General features: G+C 45.7%; 1 protein-coding gene across 1 annotated transcript in view; it reads right to left on the reverse strand.

The window, feature by feature from the left end:
• TUT7 (terminal uridylyl transferase 7) overlaps positions 1-21,602 on the reverse strand; it is a 110,234-nt gene that overhangs the window by 40,624 nt on the left and 48,008 nt on the right. The window contains exons 17-21 of the mRNA XM_068237196.1: positions 18,466-18,523; positions 17,203-17,306; positions 17,031-17,120; positions 16,835-16,948; positions 13,975-14,052 (exon numbers count right to left, since the gene is read on the reverse strand). Of these exons, the coding sequence (XP_068093297.1) occupies positions 13,975-14,052; positions 16,835-16,948; positions 17,031-17,120; positions 17,203-17,306; positions 18,466-18,523 (444 nt within the window). The remainder of the gene's footprint in view (positions 1-13,974; positions 14,053-16,834; positions 16,949-17,030; positions 17,121-17,202; positions 17,307-18,465; positions 18,524-21,602) is intronic.

Here is a 21,602-nt window from a genome sequence, read left to right on the forward strand (position 1 = left end):
TTTAGCTAGAAATCCGCCTCCGTGCTGAGGTTTAGATACAAATGTATCTATTTACAGTGTAAATAAACAAACACCTCTCTGAGAGAGCACAAAGGGCTTCCCAGACAGTCTTTTCAGAGGTCTATTTGCATTCCAAACAAAGATACATTTGTATCTCAACCTCAGCACGGAAGCGGATTTCTAGCTAAATGCAACACTAAAATGTCATGTTTAACCCATTCAGTGAATTTCTGCTTAAAAAAAAATCTGGCATATTAGTTTCTAAGCTGTAAGCAATCTTTTAAAGCAAAGTTGAAATGCTGGGTGTTAGACCACTTTAATCTGACATTTGGCAAGCTTCATGTCAGTACAGAAATGCATTACAAAAATGCAAGTGGCATAGTACAGTAAAGCATGCTGAAGATGAAAACCTAAGCAATAAGAGGGAGGTCGGTGCAAAATAGAAGGTGCATAAAACAATAGGAAGATCTGAGTATATGTAAATGACAATGCTCAGAACACAAACCGCTAGACTTCTGTAGACCTTTCCTTCACCATCACCAAAATGAGCATGGTATGGCAGGCATGACATGTGGACTTGAAGAGGGCCCCACAAGATCCACTTGCGCCCCCCCCCCCCCCCCCCAAAGGCCACCTCTGCCTGAAGGCCCCTTTTACTCAATGCATTGCGGTACTCTTCGCCGCTTGTGGTGGTGATCATTAAAGTCAATGAGCTATGACAACCTGCCTGCGGTGCGACACAACAGTAATGTTCCGGGCACCGCAGATGTACAAGCTGCAGTGCATTACCCTGCAACTAATTTGTTCATAGACCATTATAAACCGGAAGAAAGATTTCCAAGCAATCTCTATGTTTAGGTGGTTGTGAAAATGTGGTTAACACATTGTGTATTGTCATTTCCGGTGATTTTCCTAAGAACAAAATTTTTGCATTATTGTAAACCTTATGGCAGCTAGCAGCCCACCTTGCATGCAGCTTCTTTCTTATCCTTAGAGAGGAAAAAAGTGCTTAATTTTTACAATAGTTATGTACAAATGATTTAGTCAGGGTTTGCCCATTGTAAAATCTTTTTAAAATCACTGATTTACATTCTGACATTACATGGTGACATTTTTTACTGTTGGCAGGTGATGTAGCTGCGGCATGTTTTTTTGGCAGTTGGAAACAGCTGTAAACAGCCATTTCCCACAATGCAGCAAGGTTCACAGACAGGAACCTGCCAAGAGTACGTACTCAGTTTCTTGTGGGAGGGGTTTCACCACAATATCAGCCATACAGCGCACCCTGATGGTCTGTTTTTGAAAAGTAATAGATTTCTCATGTAAAAGGGGGTATCAGCTACTGATTGGGATAAAGTTCAATTCTTGGTCGGAGTTTCTCTTTAACCACTTGAGGACTGCAGTGATTAACCCCCTCTTAAAGAGGAGCTGTTAGGTATAAGGTCTCAGAGAAAATAAACATATATCAGTAGCTAAATATAGGCTGTACTTACATTACATATGCATTTCACTGTCCACGTTTGGATTTCACAGAATTTTTATATAGTATATGCAGAGAATGATGCTCCTGACAGCTCATGGCAGGTTCCATGTCTGTCTGTCTCCTATGAAGCCAAATGTGTCGTCATGTCCTGCCTGCTTCCTGATGATTCACTCACACAAAAGATCGGTAATGTAAAACACTAGTGTGCAGTGAATATTAATTAGCCATGTGGCTGGGAACAATAGCGGACTCCTGCAGTGTACTCTGCCGGGAGATTTATCAGTGCTGTGCACTGGACTGAGTTAAGCTACATACACATGAGGCACGGATGTCTGCAGTTGCACGGAGACAAGCAACAGTTGAAAGTCTCCAGCAACGACAGTTGTATGCAAGCAACGATTGTATACACGCGGCAACAACCTGTCTGCAACATAGCGGAAACTGTTGCTCAGCAACTTCTGTCGCAGGTTCAATGAACTGTCGGACTCACAAGAGTTGCTAGAGACTAGCATACACAGGAGTGCACCGACTTGAAACTAGGGACGGTTGCTGCAACAGCTGTTGCCGGGGATTGAACAAGTCAATCGCCTGGAGACAGCTCTGACTAGCAACAGTTGCTTGCGCGCACCTCATACGCATGGAGGACCTGTTGCCGCAACATGCGCGCGCCATGTGTTTCCAGCAACAGTTGTAGCCCGTGTGTATGGGCCTTTACATGCTATTGTTACTTGACCCTGTAACTTCTCATTAGCAGCCGAGGGGAGAGCCCCAGAATGCTTTGCAGTATGGAATGCGGCTTGCGTCTTCTTAAGAGCTTGGGAATAACAGCTTTGCTGATAAGCACACATCAAATGTAAGAGAGATTTTTATCTTCAGTAATGCCTTTTTGGCTTCCTTCTAAACTGTTTAACACAGGAGAATAGAGGTTTAAAATTAGCTTTTGTAGCCTGAAAGTTACTCTTTAAAGACCAGGCACATTATTGTGAAAATGGCCACTGCAGCTTTAAGGCCAAGCTGCAGGGCAGCACAACACAGCACACGAGTGATTACCCCCCCCCTTCCCCCCCCACCAACAGGGCTCTCTGTTGGTGGGGTCTGATCGCCCCCCAGATGTTTATTTGTTTATTTATTGTTAGATTAAAGTTTTTTTTTTAAAATAAATCTAGCTGTTTTTTATCTGTTTATATTCCCCCCTCCCTTTCCCCGCTGGCCAATCCCCGTGCTTCAGCCTATGACAGCCGATCACCGCCGATAGTCAGGAGGGGACAGCCGTGTCACACGGCTGTCCCCAGTACAGCGCTGCTGATGATCGCAGCACTGTACAAGTAAATAGACAGCAATCACGCTGTCTGTCTCCCGAGCCTGAAGAAGGGGCGGAGCTCCGCCCCCCGAGCATGAGGTGCGCGCAATCTCATGCAAATTAGAGCCCCAGGACTTGATGCCAATTGGCGTTAGGCGGTCCTGGTGCTGCCGCCGCGACCACGCCCATTGGCGTGGGGCGGTCGTTAAGTAGTTAAAGTGGTCCAGTGGCAATTTCTAAGGGCTTGTTCAGATTGAGCGTTTTTTTTTTTTATTAAGCGCTGGCAATTTTTAAAATCGCTTATGCAATGATTCTCTATGCGAGTGCTTTTTTTCCCGAAAGCAAACGCGTGTCCTGCCCATTTCCTGAGAGTTTACGCTTCAATACAATATATAGGGAAATTGCAAAGTGCTTGAAAAAGCGATTTGAAAAGCAATTTTGTGAGCTTTTTTTTACATACATTGTAATTCTGCAGTTCCAGGTCAAAGAGTTCACTTCCTGATTGTCTTCAGGAAGAAAATCGCAAATCACCGGATAAAAGCACTTAGAAAAAGCACAAATTGCTCTGAAAGCGCAGGGAAAAGTGCTTTAAAAAAAAAGCACTCAGCGCTTGCGATTTATAATGTGAACTAGGCCGAAGCTAGATTTTGATCACCTGAAGCCCCAGGGGCTTTCATTGCATATGAACCATTCTTGCATTAACTGCTTTACTAGATGGCTGGCTGAGTCTGCAAAACTTACTACTTGTGCAAAAGAGGAATGCTATTTGCTTAAAGGACAACTGAAGTGAGAGGGATATGGAGGCTGACATACTTCTTTCCTTTTAAAATATCAGTTGCCTGGATAGCCTGCTGATCCTCTAATACATTTAGCTATAGACCCTGAACAAGCATGAAGCAGATCAGGCGTTTGACATTGTCAGATCTGACAATATTAGCTGCATGCTTGTTTCTAGTATTATTCAGACACTACTGCAGCCAAATAGATCAGCAGGGCTGCCAGGCAACTGGTATTGTTTAAAAAGGAAATAAATATGGCAGCCTCCATATCCTTTTTACTTCAGTTATCCTTTAAAGAAAGCTGTCCTATAGCCATGCAATCTCCTCCCCTCTACCCTTAATCAAATAGATGAAGGAGTTTGGGAGAAGGCAACAGTCTTGGCACTGAGTCCGCAAGGAGAAAAGCACGATATAAAAGGTTCTGTATCTAGATTATTTCAAGTTTACAGGAAAAAAAGACAGGCACCAACCTTTACGCATCACTGTTTAACACATTTTAATCTATAGGGCTCTGTAGTAAATGTAGGAAACTGTCACAAGGAGCAGACCTGCACAGTACACACCGGACAACGTGGACTTCACAGTGGCGCAGGCTCAGTGGAGGAAGACCTCGCGAGGATGACCTCTGCAGTGAAGGGGACCGGGAGCCAGCGGCTGAGACCGGAGCTGCGGCGTGGGACATAGCAGCTGCCAGGGGCTGGAGGAAGCCCCAGGTAAAGAGTTTTTTTTTTATATTTTTTTAGGGAGCCTGGACATTCCCTTCAAAGGTGGTGGGTACAAATTTTTGGGAGGAGGACCATTTCAGCTGGATATGCTTGGCTCGGGCACTGGAGATTTTGCAATACATAGCCAAAGCTATTGTCTACTACAGGGATGCCCAAACTTTGACTCGCGAGCTACTTTGAAAAGCAGAGTTAGTACCTGCTAACGATGTTTTCAACAATCCTTCAGGGCAAAGGTGAGACGTAGCTCCTCCCAGGAACAGGAACAGACAGCACTTCCCCTATAAAAAAGTCACATGGTTAGTCCACCCTCAGTGCGTTTAGCCAAGTACCCGACAGGTGAACATTCCACTAACCCATAACCGTGCAACTATCAGACACAGACAATTAACACCCGGGTGGGATCGTTGCCCTGAAGGATTGTTGAAAACATTGTTAGCAGGTACTAACACTGCTTTTTTCCCACAATCCTTCAGGGCAAAGGTGAGACGATTAACAAGTAATACAACCTCAGGGTGGGACCACCGCTTGGAGAACGTTTCTACCAACCGCCTGGTCGTGTGCAGACATTGCATCAATTCGGTAATGACAGATGAACGTAGAAAAGCTTGACCACATTGCTGCTTTACATATTTGCTCAGGCGAAGCCCCTGCATTATTAGCCCAAGAAGCTGCCCTAGCTCTAGAAAAGTGAGCTTTAAATGAAGCAGGAGCCTCACTTCCCATAACTCTGAGAGCTTCTATAATAGCTAACCTAATCCAATTAGCTATAGTAGATTTAGAAGCTCTCTGACCTACAGTTTTCCCTGAAATAAAACCGATAAGGAATCTGTCTTCCTGACATCTGCAGCTCTGTTTAAGTATTCCAGAACACATCTAACATCTAATGAGTGAAAAAAATCCTCTCTTTTCCACAACTTGGATTCACACAGAAGGTAGGCAAAATAATATCCTGCGACCTGTGAAACCTAGACCTAACTTTTGGACAAAAGTTTGGATCCGTCTGTAATACCAACCTATCCTGAAAATAAGGACTTTTCATAGACAAGGCCTGTAGCTCACTAACCCTTCTGGCTGTAGTGATGGCTACTAAAAATACCGTCTTTAATGTAAGAAATTTAAAAGAACTGTCCCCTAGTGGCTCAAAAGGACCTTTGGACAGCCCCCTAATACTAACGATAAATCCCAAGGAGAAACGTATGGCTTGTAAACTGGCAGTTTCCTAGATAGAGCCTTCCGAAATCTCAGTATTGGAGAGTAAGACAAGGGGATACCTGAAAGCAGATAAGGTAGCAATCTGCACCTTAAGCGTACTCACAGAAATATTTTTATCCCAACTGTCCTGGAGAAACCAGGACTGCTGGGACTGACAAGCTATCTAACTTAGAGCCAGATAACCAAAGATAGAAAGTCTTCCAGTATTTCAGATAGATCCTCCTAGTAACTTCCTTACAGCTAGTAACCAATATAGAGGCTGCCTTCTCAGATACTCCCAACTTTTTGAGTAAGGCTAATTTAAGATCCAGACTAACAGATTCAATCTGCCTGGATGCGGATGTCACAGGATCCCTTGCAGCAGTAGATCCGGCCTGCAAGGAAGTCTCCAAGGGTTTTCTGATGCTAACCTCCTGAGAGCTGAAAACCAGCTCCTTCTCGGTCACCAAGGAGCTATCAAAATCATCAGATTTTGACAACCTCTCCATTTGCTGATGACCGCCGAAATCAAATTGAGAGGTGGAAATTTCTACTCTTGAATGAATGCATTCACCCCCCTCCGGCTTTGATCTCTTGGGTTGATAGAGAGAAAAAAGTCTGAATCTGGGTATTGTCTTCTGTTGCAAACAGATCGATTGACTGTGTTCCCCATCGTTTTATGGTGTCTGTGAAAACACCTCCTTGTTTAGAGACCATTCTGATGACAGAATCCTGCTTCTGTTCAGTTTGTCTGCATCTATATTGAGTGTTCCCTTGAGATAAACAGCTCTCAAGGATGACACATTCTTTTCTGCCCCAGACAAGATGTCCTCAGCTTCCTCCTGCAACCACAGGAATCGCGTGCCTCTGTTTGTTGATAAATGCTACTGCCGTAACGTTGTTTGACTGGATCAGAACATTGGACTGCAACCGCATCGATTGCACCTGAAATAAAGCCAGCCTTACTACTGTTAATTCCTTTCAATTGGATAACCTTTGAGACTGATTCTGTCCATTTCCCCCGAAAGCCTCTGTGAGCTATATGAGCTCCTCAGCCCCAAGCGCTTGCATCCGTAGTTATTACGTTGTCTACAGGCCCCTTCCAAGGCCTGCCCTTCACAAGGTAGGATTCCTCCAACCACTGTTGCAGAGACAACACACAGTTGAGGGATTTTGACTTTGAAATCTAATGTTTGTGGACGACCGTCCCAATTTTCTAGGAGGAACCTCTGTATCTTCCTGATATACGCTAATGCCCAGGGAACTGCCACCATCGTGGATGACATTAACTCAAACACTAACAAAATCGTTCTTAGGGAAACCTTGTCTTCCCCTTGTAATGATTTTACTGCCAAACTTCTCTTCAGAATCTCTTGGGAGGAAGGAAAAATCATCTGTTTTACTGAATCCACTAGCATGCCAAGAAACTGAGTTCTCTGACTTGGAATTAGAGAGGACTTCTCCAGGTTGATGATCCAACCTAGGGATCGGAGATGTTCCGATACCAGATTCAAATGGCTTCTCAGCTGTTCTGCTAAACTTCCTAGAATAAGCAAGTCGTCTAAATACGGAATGGTTAAAACCGATTGTTCCCTTAACGGAATTAATGCTTCTCTCAGAATTTTTGTGAACATTCTTGGGGCAGAAGTGATCCCAAACAGGAGGTAAACAAACTGGTAGTGTTCTACCATCCCATTTATTCTCACTGCAAAACTTGTGATTTTTGGTGAATCGGCACATGCCAATATGCATCTCTTAGATCCAGAGATGCCATAAAGGCCTCTGGAAACAATAACTCCCTTACTGATTCCATCCGAAAATTTTTCATAAACCGATTCAGGTTTGTTAGGTTCAGAATCAGGCACAGGATGAATTCCATTACTTTGTACAGCTCCACGGAATATGTTGGCGCTTTATAAATCAATAATAATAATAATTCTGTTTTAGCATGTTCTGCAATATGCTCAAAATCTTTGGAACCAGAGTGGGATCTCTTAGGGCCTTTGAGATCACAAATCTTGATGGTGGAGGAAGGGCAAACTATTTGAAAACCAAACATTGTCTGGCGAATAAATGGATCTTTTGCCACTTTTGCCCACCTAAGAGAAAGTATCTTAGCCTTCCCCCCACCGCCTGACACGAGCCCTTGGGATTCTGACTGGGTCTCTAGAGCTTTAGACTTAAAGCCCCCTTTCCTGGACTTGTCAAAAGTCCACCTCCTGCCTTTACTTTGATCCTTAGAGGCATCCTTTTTGATCACTCCTTGGCTTACGAAAAATATTGTTACCACAGTCTTCTGTTTCTTAACCAAAACTTTATTTTTATTCGATGTTCTTTCCATAGCTGAATCCAGCTCTGGACCAAACAACAATTCACCTGAAAAAGGGACACCACACAGCCTGTTTTTAGATGAGATCTTACCATCCCATATTTTAAGCCACAAGGCTCTAAGAGAAACATTAGAGCAATGGACCTGGCTGAAACCTAATTGCTTCAGCAGAAGGCATCTGCTAAATATGCAGCAGTATAAATGAGAATAGCAATAGAACTCAACAACTGCTAAACAGGTGCACCAGCCAGTATGTTAGCTTTGAGCTGATTAATCCACAGCTCCAAAGTTGTGGCCACACATGTAGAGGTAAAAGCCGGCCTAAACATAGCCGCACTAGCCTCCCAAGACCTTTTCAAATAAACATCCACCTTTTAATCAAGTGGATCCTTCAGCTTTGTATAATTGATTATGAATAGACAAAACATCTACCACATCCTCAATACAGAATTTTAACTTTGAAACAGATTCAGATTCTATTTCTCTAGCGTCTGAATCTTCAGACCTAGCTGCAAACTCAGCCTGACTAATATTAACCTCAGTCACAGATACTCCAGATACAACAACCTGAGAAGTGGATGGATTAGCATTCAATAATGAGGACTTAATTGGTTCCAATGAAGCATTAATCACCTCTCTAAAGGATTCAATGTATCCTGAACAGAGTGACCCGGCTCCTCCCTTACAACCCTCTGTATGCACAACTGAGTTTTTGCATAGGGCAACAAAATTGCACAAAGTGAATGTTTTATCATTAGGAGGATGCCTATGCTTATCTGCAGCCGCAGCAGATTTAGCAGAAGCCTTAGTATTGGCATAATTAACAACACAACAAGGCATGTAACTCTGCTCACCGCTATAGCACAATCAGCCCAGAAAGAGAAACCATTATCTCACCTTTTGGGCGGCCTGGTTGCTCTCAATCCTCTCAGCGTCTGACATGCTTCCAGCTGACACATCCAGCGCAGGACAAACTCTCTCTAAGCAACAGTGCTACAGGCCCGCGCAGCTTCCCCTTGAAACATACCTGGCCTGCCGCGAATGGATGAGTGGCGGCCCGGAAGCTGCAGAGAGAGTAATGAGCCGGCACTACAAATTGTTACCTTCGGCATACCCGCCGGAAAGCACGCATCCGGACGCGGCCAAGCGTCCTAATGGCCGCAATGCGCTCCACGCTGCACATGGCCGCCGGCTTACGTCCGTCCTGCTCACTCCGCCGCAAGGCCGCCAAGGGGAACCCACGCCTTCCACTCTTGCTTTCCCTGGAAGCGGGAGAGAAAGGTAGGCAAACCCCAGGAAAGCTCCAGCCTGGGGTGCATGGCCAGACTGCCTCAGTACCACAGTCTCAGCCACCCAGAGAGATCCACCTGCAGCCCAGCACACAGGCTTCACCCAGAGGGGAGATGCCGACCTGCCTGGACGCAGGAACAAACAGCACTGAGGGTGGACTAACCATGTGACTTTTTTATAGGGGAAGTGCTGTCTGTTCCTGTTCCTGGGAGGAGCTACGTCTCACCTTTGCCCTGAAAGATTGTGGGGAAAAATTAGCAAGCTCGAGCGATCTACCAACATTTAAAATAGCCAGGTATAGGTGCCCCCAATATAGGTAGCCAAGCATAGCTGCCCACTGTATATGTAGCTAGCCATAGTTGCCCCCAGCATAGGTTAGCAAGGTAGAAGTGCCCCCCCGCATAGGTTAGCGAGGCATAGGTGCTCCCCCGCATAGGTTAGCGAGGCATAGGTGCTCCCCCGCATAGGTTAGCGAGGCATAGGTGCTCCCCCGTATAGGTTAGCGAGGCATAGGTGCTCCAGCGCATAGGTTAGCGAGGCATAGGTGCTCCCCCGCATAGGTTAGCGAGGCATAGGTGCTCCCCCGTATAGGTTAGCGAGGCATAGGTGCTCCAGCGCATAGGTTAGCGAGGCATAGATGCTCCCGCGCATAGGTTAGCGAGGCATAGGTGCTCCCCCGTATAGGTTAGCGAGGCATAGGTGCTCCAGCGCATAGGTTAGCGAGGCATAGGTGCTCCCCCGTATAGGTTAGCGAGGCATAGGTGCTCCAGCGCATAGGTTAGCGAGGCATAGGTGCTCCCCCGCGTAGGTTAGCGAGGCATAGGTGCTCCAGCGCATAGGTTAGCGAGGCATAGATGCTCCAGCGCATAGGTTAGCGAGGCATAGGTGCTCCCCCGTATAGGTTAGCGAGGCATAGGTGCTCCAGCGCATAGGTTAGCGAGGCATAGGTGCTCCCCCGCGTAGGTTAGCGAGGTATAGGTGCTCCCCCGCATAGGTTAGCGAGGTATAGGTGCTCCCCCGCATAGGTTAGCGAGGCATAGGTGCTCCCCCGCATAGGTTAGCGAGGCATAGGTGCTCCCCCGTATAGGTTAGCGAGGTATAGGTGCTCCCCCGTATAGGTTAGCGAGGCATAGGTGCTCCAGCGCATAGGTTAGCGAGGCATAGGTGCTCCCCCGTATAGGTTAGCGAGGCATAGGTGCTCCCCCGTATAGGTTAGCGAGGTATAGGTGCTCCCCCGCATAGGTTAGCGAGGCATAGGTGCTCCAGCGCATAGGTTAGCGAGGCATAGGTGCTCCAGCGCATAGGTTAGCGAGGCATAGGTGCTCCCCCGTATAGGTTAGCGAGGCATAGGTGCTCCCCCGCATAGGTTAGCGAGGCATAGGTGCTCCCCCGTATAGGTTAGCGAGGCATAGGTGCTCCCCCGCATAGGTTAGCGAGGCATAGGTGCTCCCCCGTATAGGTTAGCGAGGCATAGGTGCTCCCCCGCATAGGTTAGCGAGGTATAGGTGCTCCCCCGTATAGGATAGCGAGGTAGAAGTGCCCCCCCCCCCCCGTATAGCACTGAGGACTCAGATTAGAGGCAACCCGCAGTGGAGAAAAGAGCAATGGGTAACAGAGCGTATGCAGGAAAAGCACTTCCTGTATACGCACCATTACCCACCGCTCTGCTCTCCACTGCGGGTCACCCCTAAATCTGAAGTCTCAGTGCTCCGGGCATTCAGTGGCAGCGGGGAGGGAATCACCAATGTGGTGGAGGAGAGCGGTGGCTGAGGAATAAGAGGGGTGGGCCGGTGAGGGGGGGTGGGCTTGACGCAGCTCTCACTTGCCGCGCCTATCCCGATTGGCTGTGTGCTACTCTGCATAGGGCAGCACAATTACATGGTACACTGGCGGTGCATAGTCAGCCTCTGGCGTACCATTTTAAATGCCGACTGCAATCTACCCAGCAGTCCTTCGTGATATACTGGTAGATCGTAATCGGCAACCTGGGTGTACGGTGACTGAGAATAACTGGACTACATCACACACCTAGCACTCACTACAGGCAAAAAGGGGGGGGGGGGGGGTGAATTTATACCTGAATGATTTGTCTGCAGTGATGTGCAGTGGGGCTATGCACATCAATGCAGACAAATCATTCAGGTATAAGTTCACTCCCCCTTTTTGCCTGTAGTGTGTGCTAGGTGTGTGATGTAGTCCAGTTGTTGGGGTCCGCACATCAATGCAGATAAACCAGTCAGGCATACGTTTTGTGTGAAAGCGCTGCCATGTTTTCCACAATGCAAGTTCAATGTAAGTATACTAGTGGCCAGCTGCATTCACTGCTTCAAATTCACTTTCAACAGTTTTAGATTAGAATTAGCACATGATTTGCATCTGTTGCATTCAAGGCACGTCTTTAGTTCCGGAGGGGCTTTGCATTACCTCTGTAGGCTTGCAGTTCGGATGCATCCTTGAGCGCTGTCACTTATCGGTCTGTTTTGTTTTATGAAATGTGTATACCATTTGTATGACTAGCAACACAAGGAATATCATGTTTTTATCACTAGATTAGCATTCGGTACTAGATTAGCGTTAGGTCTTCCCCGAGGGGGTACGTCACCGCCGTGGGGAAGTCTATTAGGTAATAATCTGTGCACATATCACTGAAGCTAACTCCCCCCCCCCCCCTTTGCCTGTAGTGAGTGCTAGGTGTGTAATGCAGTCCAGTGGGGCTCTGCACATCAATGCAAAGGGGGAAACTGTACTATCAAAATTATTTTGAACAATTTCTTGCTTGCTGGTGGTTTAAAAATCATTTTGACAAGTGGCGAAAATATCACCTAGAAGAAAATTCAGGAGACAAAACGTGATTAGGCCTAGGATTAAAGTGAACCTGAGGTGAAAAACTGAGATAAACCATGGTTTTTATTCTTCTACTAAAAAAAAATAAAAAAAATAAAAAATAAAAAAAAAAACCCTCAACCTATTTTGTAAGTGTTTAAATCTAAAATAAAAAACAAAAAAAACAAAAACTGTGGGATATATATGGTCTCTGCACAATGGCAGCATACTTAAGGGGCCCATACACCGGTCGATTTCAGCCATCGATCAGAAATCAATTCTATCGCTCGATTTGTGGCAGATTTCGATCGAGTTGATCTGACAGGATGGAAAATCTAGGTCAATCTGCTGCTGGGGGCTTCCTCCAGCAGCCGTCCTGTGCCCTCGCTGCAGCTCCCAGTATCCTCCGCTGCAGATGCCAACCTCGCCAGGTCGGCTTCTTGTGCACTCCACCGTGCGGATCATGCGATAGCGCTGATGTCATCAGGACTGTTCTGTGCCTGCACAGTATAGTCCTGACGACATCTGCGTGACCACGTGCCCCGCACAAAAACATCTGCAGTGGAGGATACCAGAAGCCACCGGAGCTGCCAGCGAGGGCACTGCACAGCTGCCAAGCACTGGAGGAAACCAGGGCTGTGGAGTCTGAGTCGAGGCAATTTTGGGCACCCGGAGTCGGAGTCATGGATTCAGAAACTGAGGAGTCTGAGTCGGGAGTCGCATGATTTTTGTACAAAATCCACAGCCCTGTTAAGTATTAGACTAAGGAGTCGGAGTCTGAGCAATTTTGGGTACCCGGAGTCAGAAACTCAGGAGTCGGAGTCAGAAGATTTTTGTACCGACTCCACAGCCCTGGAGGAAACCCCAGGTAAGTGGATTGTTCTTTTCGTTTGTGCCTGGACGTATCATTTAAAATGCCTGAAAATTAACTCTTTCAGGTAGCAAGAAAAAAAAAAAAAAAAAGCCTGGTTATTATGTTTTGCGCTGAACATACATGGTTTACTTAATGTCACAAGTTGCCTCGGGTACATTTTAAGTGTGAATTCGAAGCGTTACAGTATAAGGTGGGGTGGGGGAAGGTGAGAGTTATTAGGTTTGGAGTAAAGGCTCATACACACAGTCTTTGGAAAATGAAAGATCACAGACCAATCTTACCACCCTTCGTGTAGTATGAGAGCCATACCTTCGCAGTCTTTTCTATGGAGCTGAACTCCACATCAGAAAAAAAAATCTTTGCAAGATGCTGCACACACAGATGCTGTACAGACACAAAGATCTGTTCCTGCAAATTGCATTCATAGTCTATGAGATCTGCAGATCATCATACACACCTTGTTTAACTGACATTCATCTGCAGATCAGACAATCATCTGCAGATCTGAAAATCCATCCTGGTGGATCTGACCTGCAGATGAATGTCTGTTAAACAAGGTGTGTATGATGATCTGCAGATATCAGACTATGAATGCATTTTGCAGGAACGGATCTTTTGCATGAACGGATCTTTTGCAGATACTGATCTTTTGAATGTGTACAACATCTTTGTGTCCAGCATCTTGCAAAGATTTCTGTCTGATGGCGAGTTCAGCTCCATAGAATAGAATGTAGGTATGGCTCTCATACTACAAGGAAGGGGGTAAAGCCTCATCTACACGGGTAGATGAGGCGGCAATGTGGCTTATCAATCGAGCCGCTGATGGGGCTCGATTGTCCGCCGATTCCCTGCTCGTTCCCCGCGAGGGGACAATGGCAGGGAATAGAGAGAAGATAAGCGGCGCCGGCGGGGAATCGCATCCGGCACACGCACGGCGAGCAGGGACGCGGCGGGTACGCGCGGAGATGCGGAAGAGGCGATCCGGCGGCTAATCGAGCCACCGGATCGCCTCAACATCTCCCCGTGTAGACGGGGCTTAAAATTGGTCTGTGATCTTTCATTTTCCAAAGACTATGGTCTGATGTGTGTATGAGCCTTTAGGCAACAGAAAGGTGTACACAAGTTTCTGGATTCAGAGTCCCAAACAAACTTCACAAAATGACCGCCCCTCACAACTTACCAACTCATTCACCTTGTCAAAGAAATACACATTCCAGCCATCAACAAGTATTTCAGGCCTACGGTTATCTGGGTATATCTAAAATAAAGCAGATTTTAAAGAAAGAAAAAAAAATGGGAAAGAGGTAAATAAAACAAATGCATAACTTTTTATGATTTGATTCTTCCACCAACCCAACTAAAAAGACACTTCAGGTGCTAGAAGGCACAGACTACACATAAGGCACACAAACTTCAGGTTCTGCCAATAAGCTGACTAAGCACTTGTAATTCAATCTATAGTTGTGCAGAATACAGGTACTGAAAATTAATGACGCTACAAAATAAGCTTGTGTAACACTAGCAGGGCTGGATTTCCCATAAGGCATGTGCCTACAGGCAATTTATGGGACAGAGACGGGTCCCGATTGTGCCCCTAAGCAAAGTGAAAAGAGCGGCAGAGCAGGAGATAAATAACCCGGCTGCAGCGCAATGTGAACCGCACAGCGGGTGTCCGACTCCCCGCCTACTGCCGTTTACATTACCACATGCAGGGAGTCAGGACGCAGGCTTCAGCTACTTGCAGGCTACAGCGTAGGCATGGGGTGGGAGCGGTGTGCACTGTTCCGGCTGGCTTTATTTTTGTACTCTAGTCGCTGGGAGCTATTAGGGGAGAAAGTTAGTTACTACAAAGTCTGTAGAGGGGGAGGGAGGAAGAGAAAGCAGAGCTAGGCTAAGTACACAAAGCTCCATCCCACCTTCCTTTTCACATGGTGCAGGCAAAGGTCCGGTTAGTAAAGTGACAGGCGAGTGGTGGGGAGAGCAGCACGAGTGCTTCATGATGATTGCTGCACAGTGTTTGGACTACAGCTCTGCTCCCCTCCCCCATGTCTATTGGTGCAGCCTGTGTCCAGGTCTTTTACGTTTACAGTGCCGACCATGCCATTCCTGCTCCACTTACATCACAGGACCAACGTTCAGCCACACAGACTACTTGCATTGCAGCCAGTGAGATCTACAGCCAGTTACAGGGAGAGAGTAAGTGACTGATCCGATTATGCAGGTGCTTGGGACCAGCCTCTGGAAGCCTAGATGTCTCTTCGCCGCAGCTCTACTCCCAGTCTCCCGGGGTCCCCTCCGTTGCAGCTGCCATTGCTGCGAGGTCAGCATTTTCTGCACGTTTGTGGAGCCAGGAGCATTCTGCACAGGCGCAGAAGTACTGCGCCTGCGCACAAAATCTCCTGGCCACGTGATCATGAGTGACATGGTCACAGAAGATACCGACCTCGCCAGATCGGCATCTGCAATGGAGAGGAAGCTGGGAAACTGGCTAGGAGTGGAGCGGCGGCGAAGGACACAGCCTTCCAGGGGCTGATAGAATCTACCCATCACGGAAATCTACTCATTAGTACCTGCCTGTAATTAACTACGTGTTATCTGTACTACTTCCTTGTGATTTGTATTATCTGCTTGTTGTTGGTAAAAGCCTACATTTGGTAAATTCTGCAGGTCATTGGCAATATCTGCATATTGTTGGTATTCTCTAATTGTCTTTGGTAAACACTACTTGCTCTCTCAAGTAGCACCCAGCAGGAGTTAGGCCACATACACACAGACCATAGTCTTTTGAAAATCAAAGATCACAGACCAATTTTACCCCCTTCCATGTAGTATGAGAGCCATACCTTCAGTCTTTTCTATTAAGCTGAACTCCCCATCAGAAAGATGTTGCACACACAGATGCTGTACAGACACAAAAGATCAGTATCTGCAAAAGATCGGTTCCTGCCAAAGATCCGTTCCTGCAAATTGCATTCATAGTCTATGATATCTGCAGATCATCATACACACCTTGTTTAACTGACATTCATCTGCAGATCAGATCCACCAGGATGGATTTTCAGATCTGCAGATGATTGTCTGATCTGCAGATGAATGTCAGTTAAACAAGGTGTGTATGAGGATCTGCAGATATCATAGACTATGAAAGCATTTTGCAGGAACGGATCTTTGGCAGGAACAGATGTTTTGCAGATACTGATCTTTTGAATGTGTGCAGCATCTGTGTGTGCAGCATCTTGCAAAGATTTCTGTCTGATGGGGGAGTTCAGCTCCATAGAAAAGACTGTGTAGGTATGGCTCTCATACTACATGGAAGGGGGTAAAATTGGTCTGTGATCTTTCATTTTCCAAAGACTATGTTCTGATGTGTGTGTATGTGGCCTTAAAGGGATACTGTAGGGATACTGTAGGGGGGTCAGGGGAAAATGAGTTGAACTTACCCGGGGCTTCTAACGGTCCCCCGCAGACATCCTGTGTTGGCGCAGCCACTCACCGATGCTCCGGCCCCGCCTCCGGTTCACTTCTGGAATTTCAGACTTAAAGTCTGAAAACCACTGCGCCTGCGTTGCTGTGTCCTCGATCCCGCTGGTGTCATCAAGAGCGCACAGCGCAGGCCCAGTATGGTCTGTGTCTGCGCAGTACACTCCTGGTGACATCAGCGGGAGCGAGGACACGGGCGTGCAGGCGCAGTGGTTTTCTGACTATAAAGTCAGTAATTCCAGAGGCGGGGCCGGAGCATCGGTGATTGGCTGCGCTAACACAGGATGTCTGCGGGGGACCATTAGAAGCCCCGGGTAAGTTCAGCTAATTTTCCCCGACCCCCCTACAGTATCCCTTTAAGTATAAAAGGTGTGTTCTGCAGGAAGGAACTAGCTTTCTCAGGCAAAAACCTGAATGAATGGCAAACCAAACCAACCAAGATCCTTATACCTCATTGGGAGGCAAGTCCAATTATTGAATGGAAGTTTATGCCTACTGAGTGCCTTCTTTCTTTAGATTATACTAGACCCTGCATGTCAAGACTATACAAACCGACTCACCTCTTGAAGAACAGGGATAACTGGAGGGTTCCTTTGCTGAAGGAAGAATAGCACCATAAGTGTATATGCATATGAAGACAGACTGCCTCTGGAAGCATCTCCAATATCACACATCTGGAAAAAACGAAAAAAGTGAGAGATTTACAACCATGCAATAACAAACTTTAAAGCAATTTAATAGTCACGGTATCTTTACCTTGGTAAATACTTTCATGATGTAACAAAGATATTTGACCCTGGGATCAATGGCAGCATAGGAAGCTAAAAGCCGAGTGTTGTGAAGAGCCTGTAAAATAGGTGAATAGCATTGCCTTCTTATGCCAACAAACTTGCAACGTATTTCACACCTGCTGAATTAAAGTACCCACCAGAGTGTTATATAAACTGATATCTCCCTCAAGGCCACTTCTCACGTGGTAGAATTTAACAATTGGCACTTTTGCAGTGGTAATAGGTAGGATGTTCCTCAGTCCTATAAAAAAAAAAAAAAAAAGTTGAGGGAGAAACTACTACAATAAAATCATTTGTCACTCTGGAAATATCAGAGATAGTGAGATTATTCAGTAGAGCAGTTGCCCTCAGCAAAATCTACACGACAACAGTATTTTTGTTCCAAGACAAGACAAATAGACAAGACAAACATTTATATTGCGCTTTTCTCCTTGCGGACTCAAAGCGCCAGAGCAGAGCAGCAGCCACTAGGGCGCGCTCTATTGGCAGTAGCAGTGTAAGGGAGACTTGCCAAAGGTCTCCTACTGAATTAGTGCTGGCTTACTGAACAGGCAGAGCCGAGATTCGAACCCTGGTCTCCTGTGTCAGAGGCAGAGCCCTTAACCATTACACCATCAGCCAACTGCTGAAAAGCTACACTTTTGTGTAGCTCTGTTCCAGAGCTACACAAAAAGGGAGTTTTATAGTCCAAAAAAAATACAGTAAACACTATTCAGAAGAGATTCATCTGCTCCAGTCTCAAACTGCCTTTAGTAAAATCTGACTAGATTTTCAACAGCCTCCCAATTGTGTAATTGCTCTTTAGGATGCCCAAGTTTAAGTCAGCATCACATTAGGATTCCCTCTGTTAATCCTTTTCATGACCTTACTAACACTACATAATCCATTTGCTTACTGATCACACAGCAAATTCAAGAGTTTTCCTGCTACTTCTAAATACATGTGGGTATCAAAACTGCATAAGCTGCTGCTGAGTAATTTTTTTTCCACCTCGCTCACATAAAGCGTTTAATCTTACCTAGGGCTTTTACCAGCCCCCTGCAGGCATTCTGTGCCCTGGCCAGAACAAAACTGATCCTATGTGGCCATGGCCGCGTGCGTCCTCGATCACGCTCCCCTCACCGAGATTTTATCGTACTGTGCATGTGCAATACGCTCCTGGAGTATGATTGAGGATGCGCGTGGCCAGGGACTGGCCAGTCACCAGAAATGAAAACTGGCTCGCTGTAGGGGACTGTAGGATTGGTTTGTCTCACTGCAGGCACTGGATGCCTGCAGGGGGCCGGTCAAGGCCCCAGGTAAGTTAATACACTTTTTTTATCAGGTAAAGTCCTCTGAAAAGAAATGTTTAAAATTATACATTTTAAAGCAGGCAAAAATATTAGGGTTGATAAATATACCTTGATGTTTTCTAAGATGTCTTGCCAATTCCTCAATTGTTCTTATTGAATCTAATTCCTACAAAAGAAACCGGATTACCCAGTGAAGCGTGTAAAACAATGTAAACTAAAGTATAGCTACACACCACAGGACAAAAGTGCGAGAAACGACTGATTAACTACCCTTCTATGATCAAATTAAAAGAAACCTTGAGAGGAGAAGAAAAAAAAAAAAAAAAAAAAAAAAAAAGTTGACACTTACCTGGGGCTTCTTCCAGCCAGCAACAGTCTCCAGATCCCCCCCCCCCCCCCAGTCTATTCAGTCCCTTGCAGTTCTTCCGGTTTGCACTGCTGTGTCTCAACCCATGCACTGCCCTGGTACCCACCTCCATTGCAAATTTCACAAACTGTGCATGCTCAAAATGCCTACAGCCACGGGAGCACAAAGGAGGGGGCACAATCACAAAAGAAAAAAAAAAATGAAAAAAAATGTGTAAAATTTAAAAAGGCGTGTAAACCAAAACAAATATTTTTCTTCCAGAGTAAAATAAGCCATAAATATACTTCTATGTTGCTGTCACTTAAAAGTAGTTAGTAGAAATCTGACAGAACCGACAGGTTTTGGACTAGTCCATATCTTCATAGGGGATTCTCAGCAAGCTCTTATTCTTAAGAGACATTCCCTGAAAAGGATTTATACAGTAATGCTTGCCAGCTTCCCTGCACACTTTTTTTTGGCAGTTGGACAGAGCAACTGCCATTCACTATGCACTTTTGAAAATAAAACTAAACCCTGAGAATACCATATTAGCAGATGGGCTGCTCAGAAATGTGACAGATCGGCCCGTTTTTTTATTTTACCATCTACTGTAAGTGACAGCAACATAGGAGAAAAGTAATTTATGGTTTATTTTACTCTGGAAGAAATGTACTTATCTGTATGTGTATACATGTATTTTACGATTTTCGCGATGGCGGTCCTTTAAGGTTCCCATTAGCCATTTCCCTAGCACAGGATATTTTATTATAAAAACCAGAGCAATTTTCACATATCACTCCCATATGATCCATTTCTTTTTTCGGCACAAGTTTAACCTCCCCAGCTAGACGCTAGAGGGCACCGCTCAGGACCTTATGGGCCGATTTTGATAATTTTTTTCAAACACACAGCTAGCACTTTGCTAGCTGCATGTTTGCTCCGATCGCCGCCGCCGATCCACTGCTACCCGACACTAAAGAGGGCCCCCCGCAGACCCCGTGCGCAGCCTGGCCAATCGTCGCCAGGCTGCGCTTTGGGGTGGATCGGGAGTCCCTGTGACGTCACTCCGTTCGTCGCCATGGCAGCCCTAAAGGAAATTCCGTTCAGAACGGGATTTCCTTATGGGCGTGATAGTCAGCGGCGATCGGAAGGGTGGGAGCAGGAAGGGGAGAATTATGTAGCTAGTGCTAGGCTAGCTACATGATTAAAAAAAAAAAAAAAAAATAACCTCCTGCGGCCGCAGGAATAAGAACACCCAGCAGGTTAAAAGGGAAAAAGAAAAAATCCAATATTGCCCTCAGTTTTAAGCCATTATAGCTTTAAAAAAAATAAAATAAAAAACGTACTGCTGTAGATAAAACCCACACCTCATTTGCCCCAGTTATTACATTTAAAGTTGTCACAAAAAATGGTGAACAACTGCACATACCATCGTGGGTGAGGGCTGAGGTTGGGTGCGGTGGATGCTGGAGCCCGACGACCGTTTCGCGCGAGGTTGCGCTTCTACGGAGGCTGCAAAGCAGGATCTGCGGGCTACCACTATTTGCAACCAATCGCCGTCAGCCAGGTGAATGACGCAGATAGGTTCTGCCCATCCACTTCCTGCGGGGCTAGACCATTTCTTTCACATTTTGAATCACTTTTTCTCCAGTCCTGCCTGATACCCGCTGCGGTCTGCCTTCTAACTTTAGGACACTAGATGCAGCCCCTCCATCAAGCTGCTACATTCCCATTGGTGCTCGGGTACACATAATGAATGTGATGAGTCGCCCAATAGGATGCAACGTTTTGGACGCCAATGGACGTATCAGTTGCGTCGGTAGAAGTCACTGGAACACATATGCACCTCAAGCAGCACACATCGTAGCCCGCAGGAAGGGGATGGGCGGAACCTATCTGCATCATATCGCCTGGTCAACGGCAATTGGTTACAAATAGTGGTAGCCCGCAGATCCTGCTTTGCAGCCTCCGTAGAAGCGCAACGTCGCGTGAACCAGCCATCAGGCTCTAGCTCCCACCGCACCCAACCTCAGCCCTCACCCACGATGGTATGTGCCATTGTTATTCACTAATTTTTGTGACGACAAAAAAAAAAAAAAAAAAAAAAAAAAAAAAAAAAAAAACTTTGCTTGATTAAGCAGATATTTTAAACTTGGATACAAATAGAGCTACGTTTCAATTGTGCCGGTTCATCTTTACCCTCCATGCGTAATATATATATTGCATCTTTACACCAGAGCACGCTGAAGTAGCATTCTTGAAGGGTGAGCGCTCTGTTACTACCCAAGCCTCGCTCGCAGGTGGGATCTATGTAGTGCCAGCCCCTTTCCTTCTACACTGATTACATTATTTAAAGTGTCCCTAGTACAATGTAAGATATCTTATTTGGAAATATTTTTCCGTTTTCAGTTTTGTACTATATCAGTTACAAGCCAGGACCCAAAGAACTAGAGATAACTCCTATCCTTTGTGTCACTAGTTTAGCGATTTTTACTAATGGAAAAGACCCTGATCCACCAGCTTGGGCACATATCCAAAATATGATTAAATTAAAACCTAGACATGGAGAGAAGGTCATGTATGCAATATAGTTTTATACTGATAGACAAGGATGCATCTATCACAATATAAGATATTGAACCCGTCAAATGAGCCAGCAGTGATCCTAGGTCAGGATGCGTATAGAACTGTCCAAACTAGTGTTTGAATACAGTAATTGTGTAATGTTACTATTGTTTGGTTATTGCTTTATTTGCCATTTAATTTTCTGTTCAATTCTCTGTTTTAATATAACCACTACAGGATGGTGTTATAATTTAAGTAGGCCTCAGTTACTTGGCCTGAGTTTTATGTAAAAGGCTTGTCCGCAGTGTATGCCTTTAAAATAGAGGTTTTGTGA

Source organism: Hyperolius riggenbachi, chromosome 1 (genome assembly GCF_040937935.1).
Source record: "Hyperolius riggenbachi isolate aHypRig1 chromosome 1, aHypRig1.pri, whole genome shotgun sequence".
Classification (NCBI taxonomy): domain Eukaryota; kingdom Metazoa; phylum Chordata; class Amphibia; order Anura; family Hyperoliidae; genus Hyperolius; species Hyperolius riggenbachi.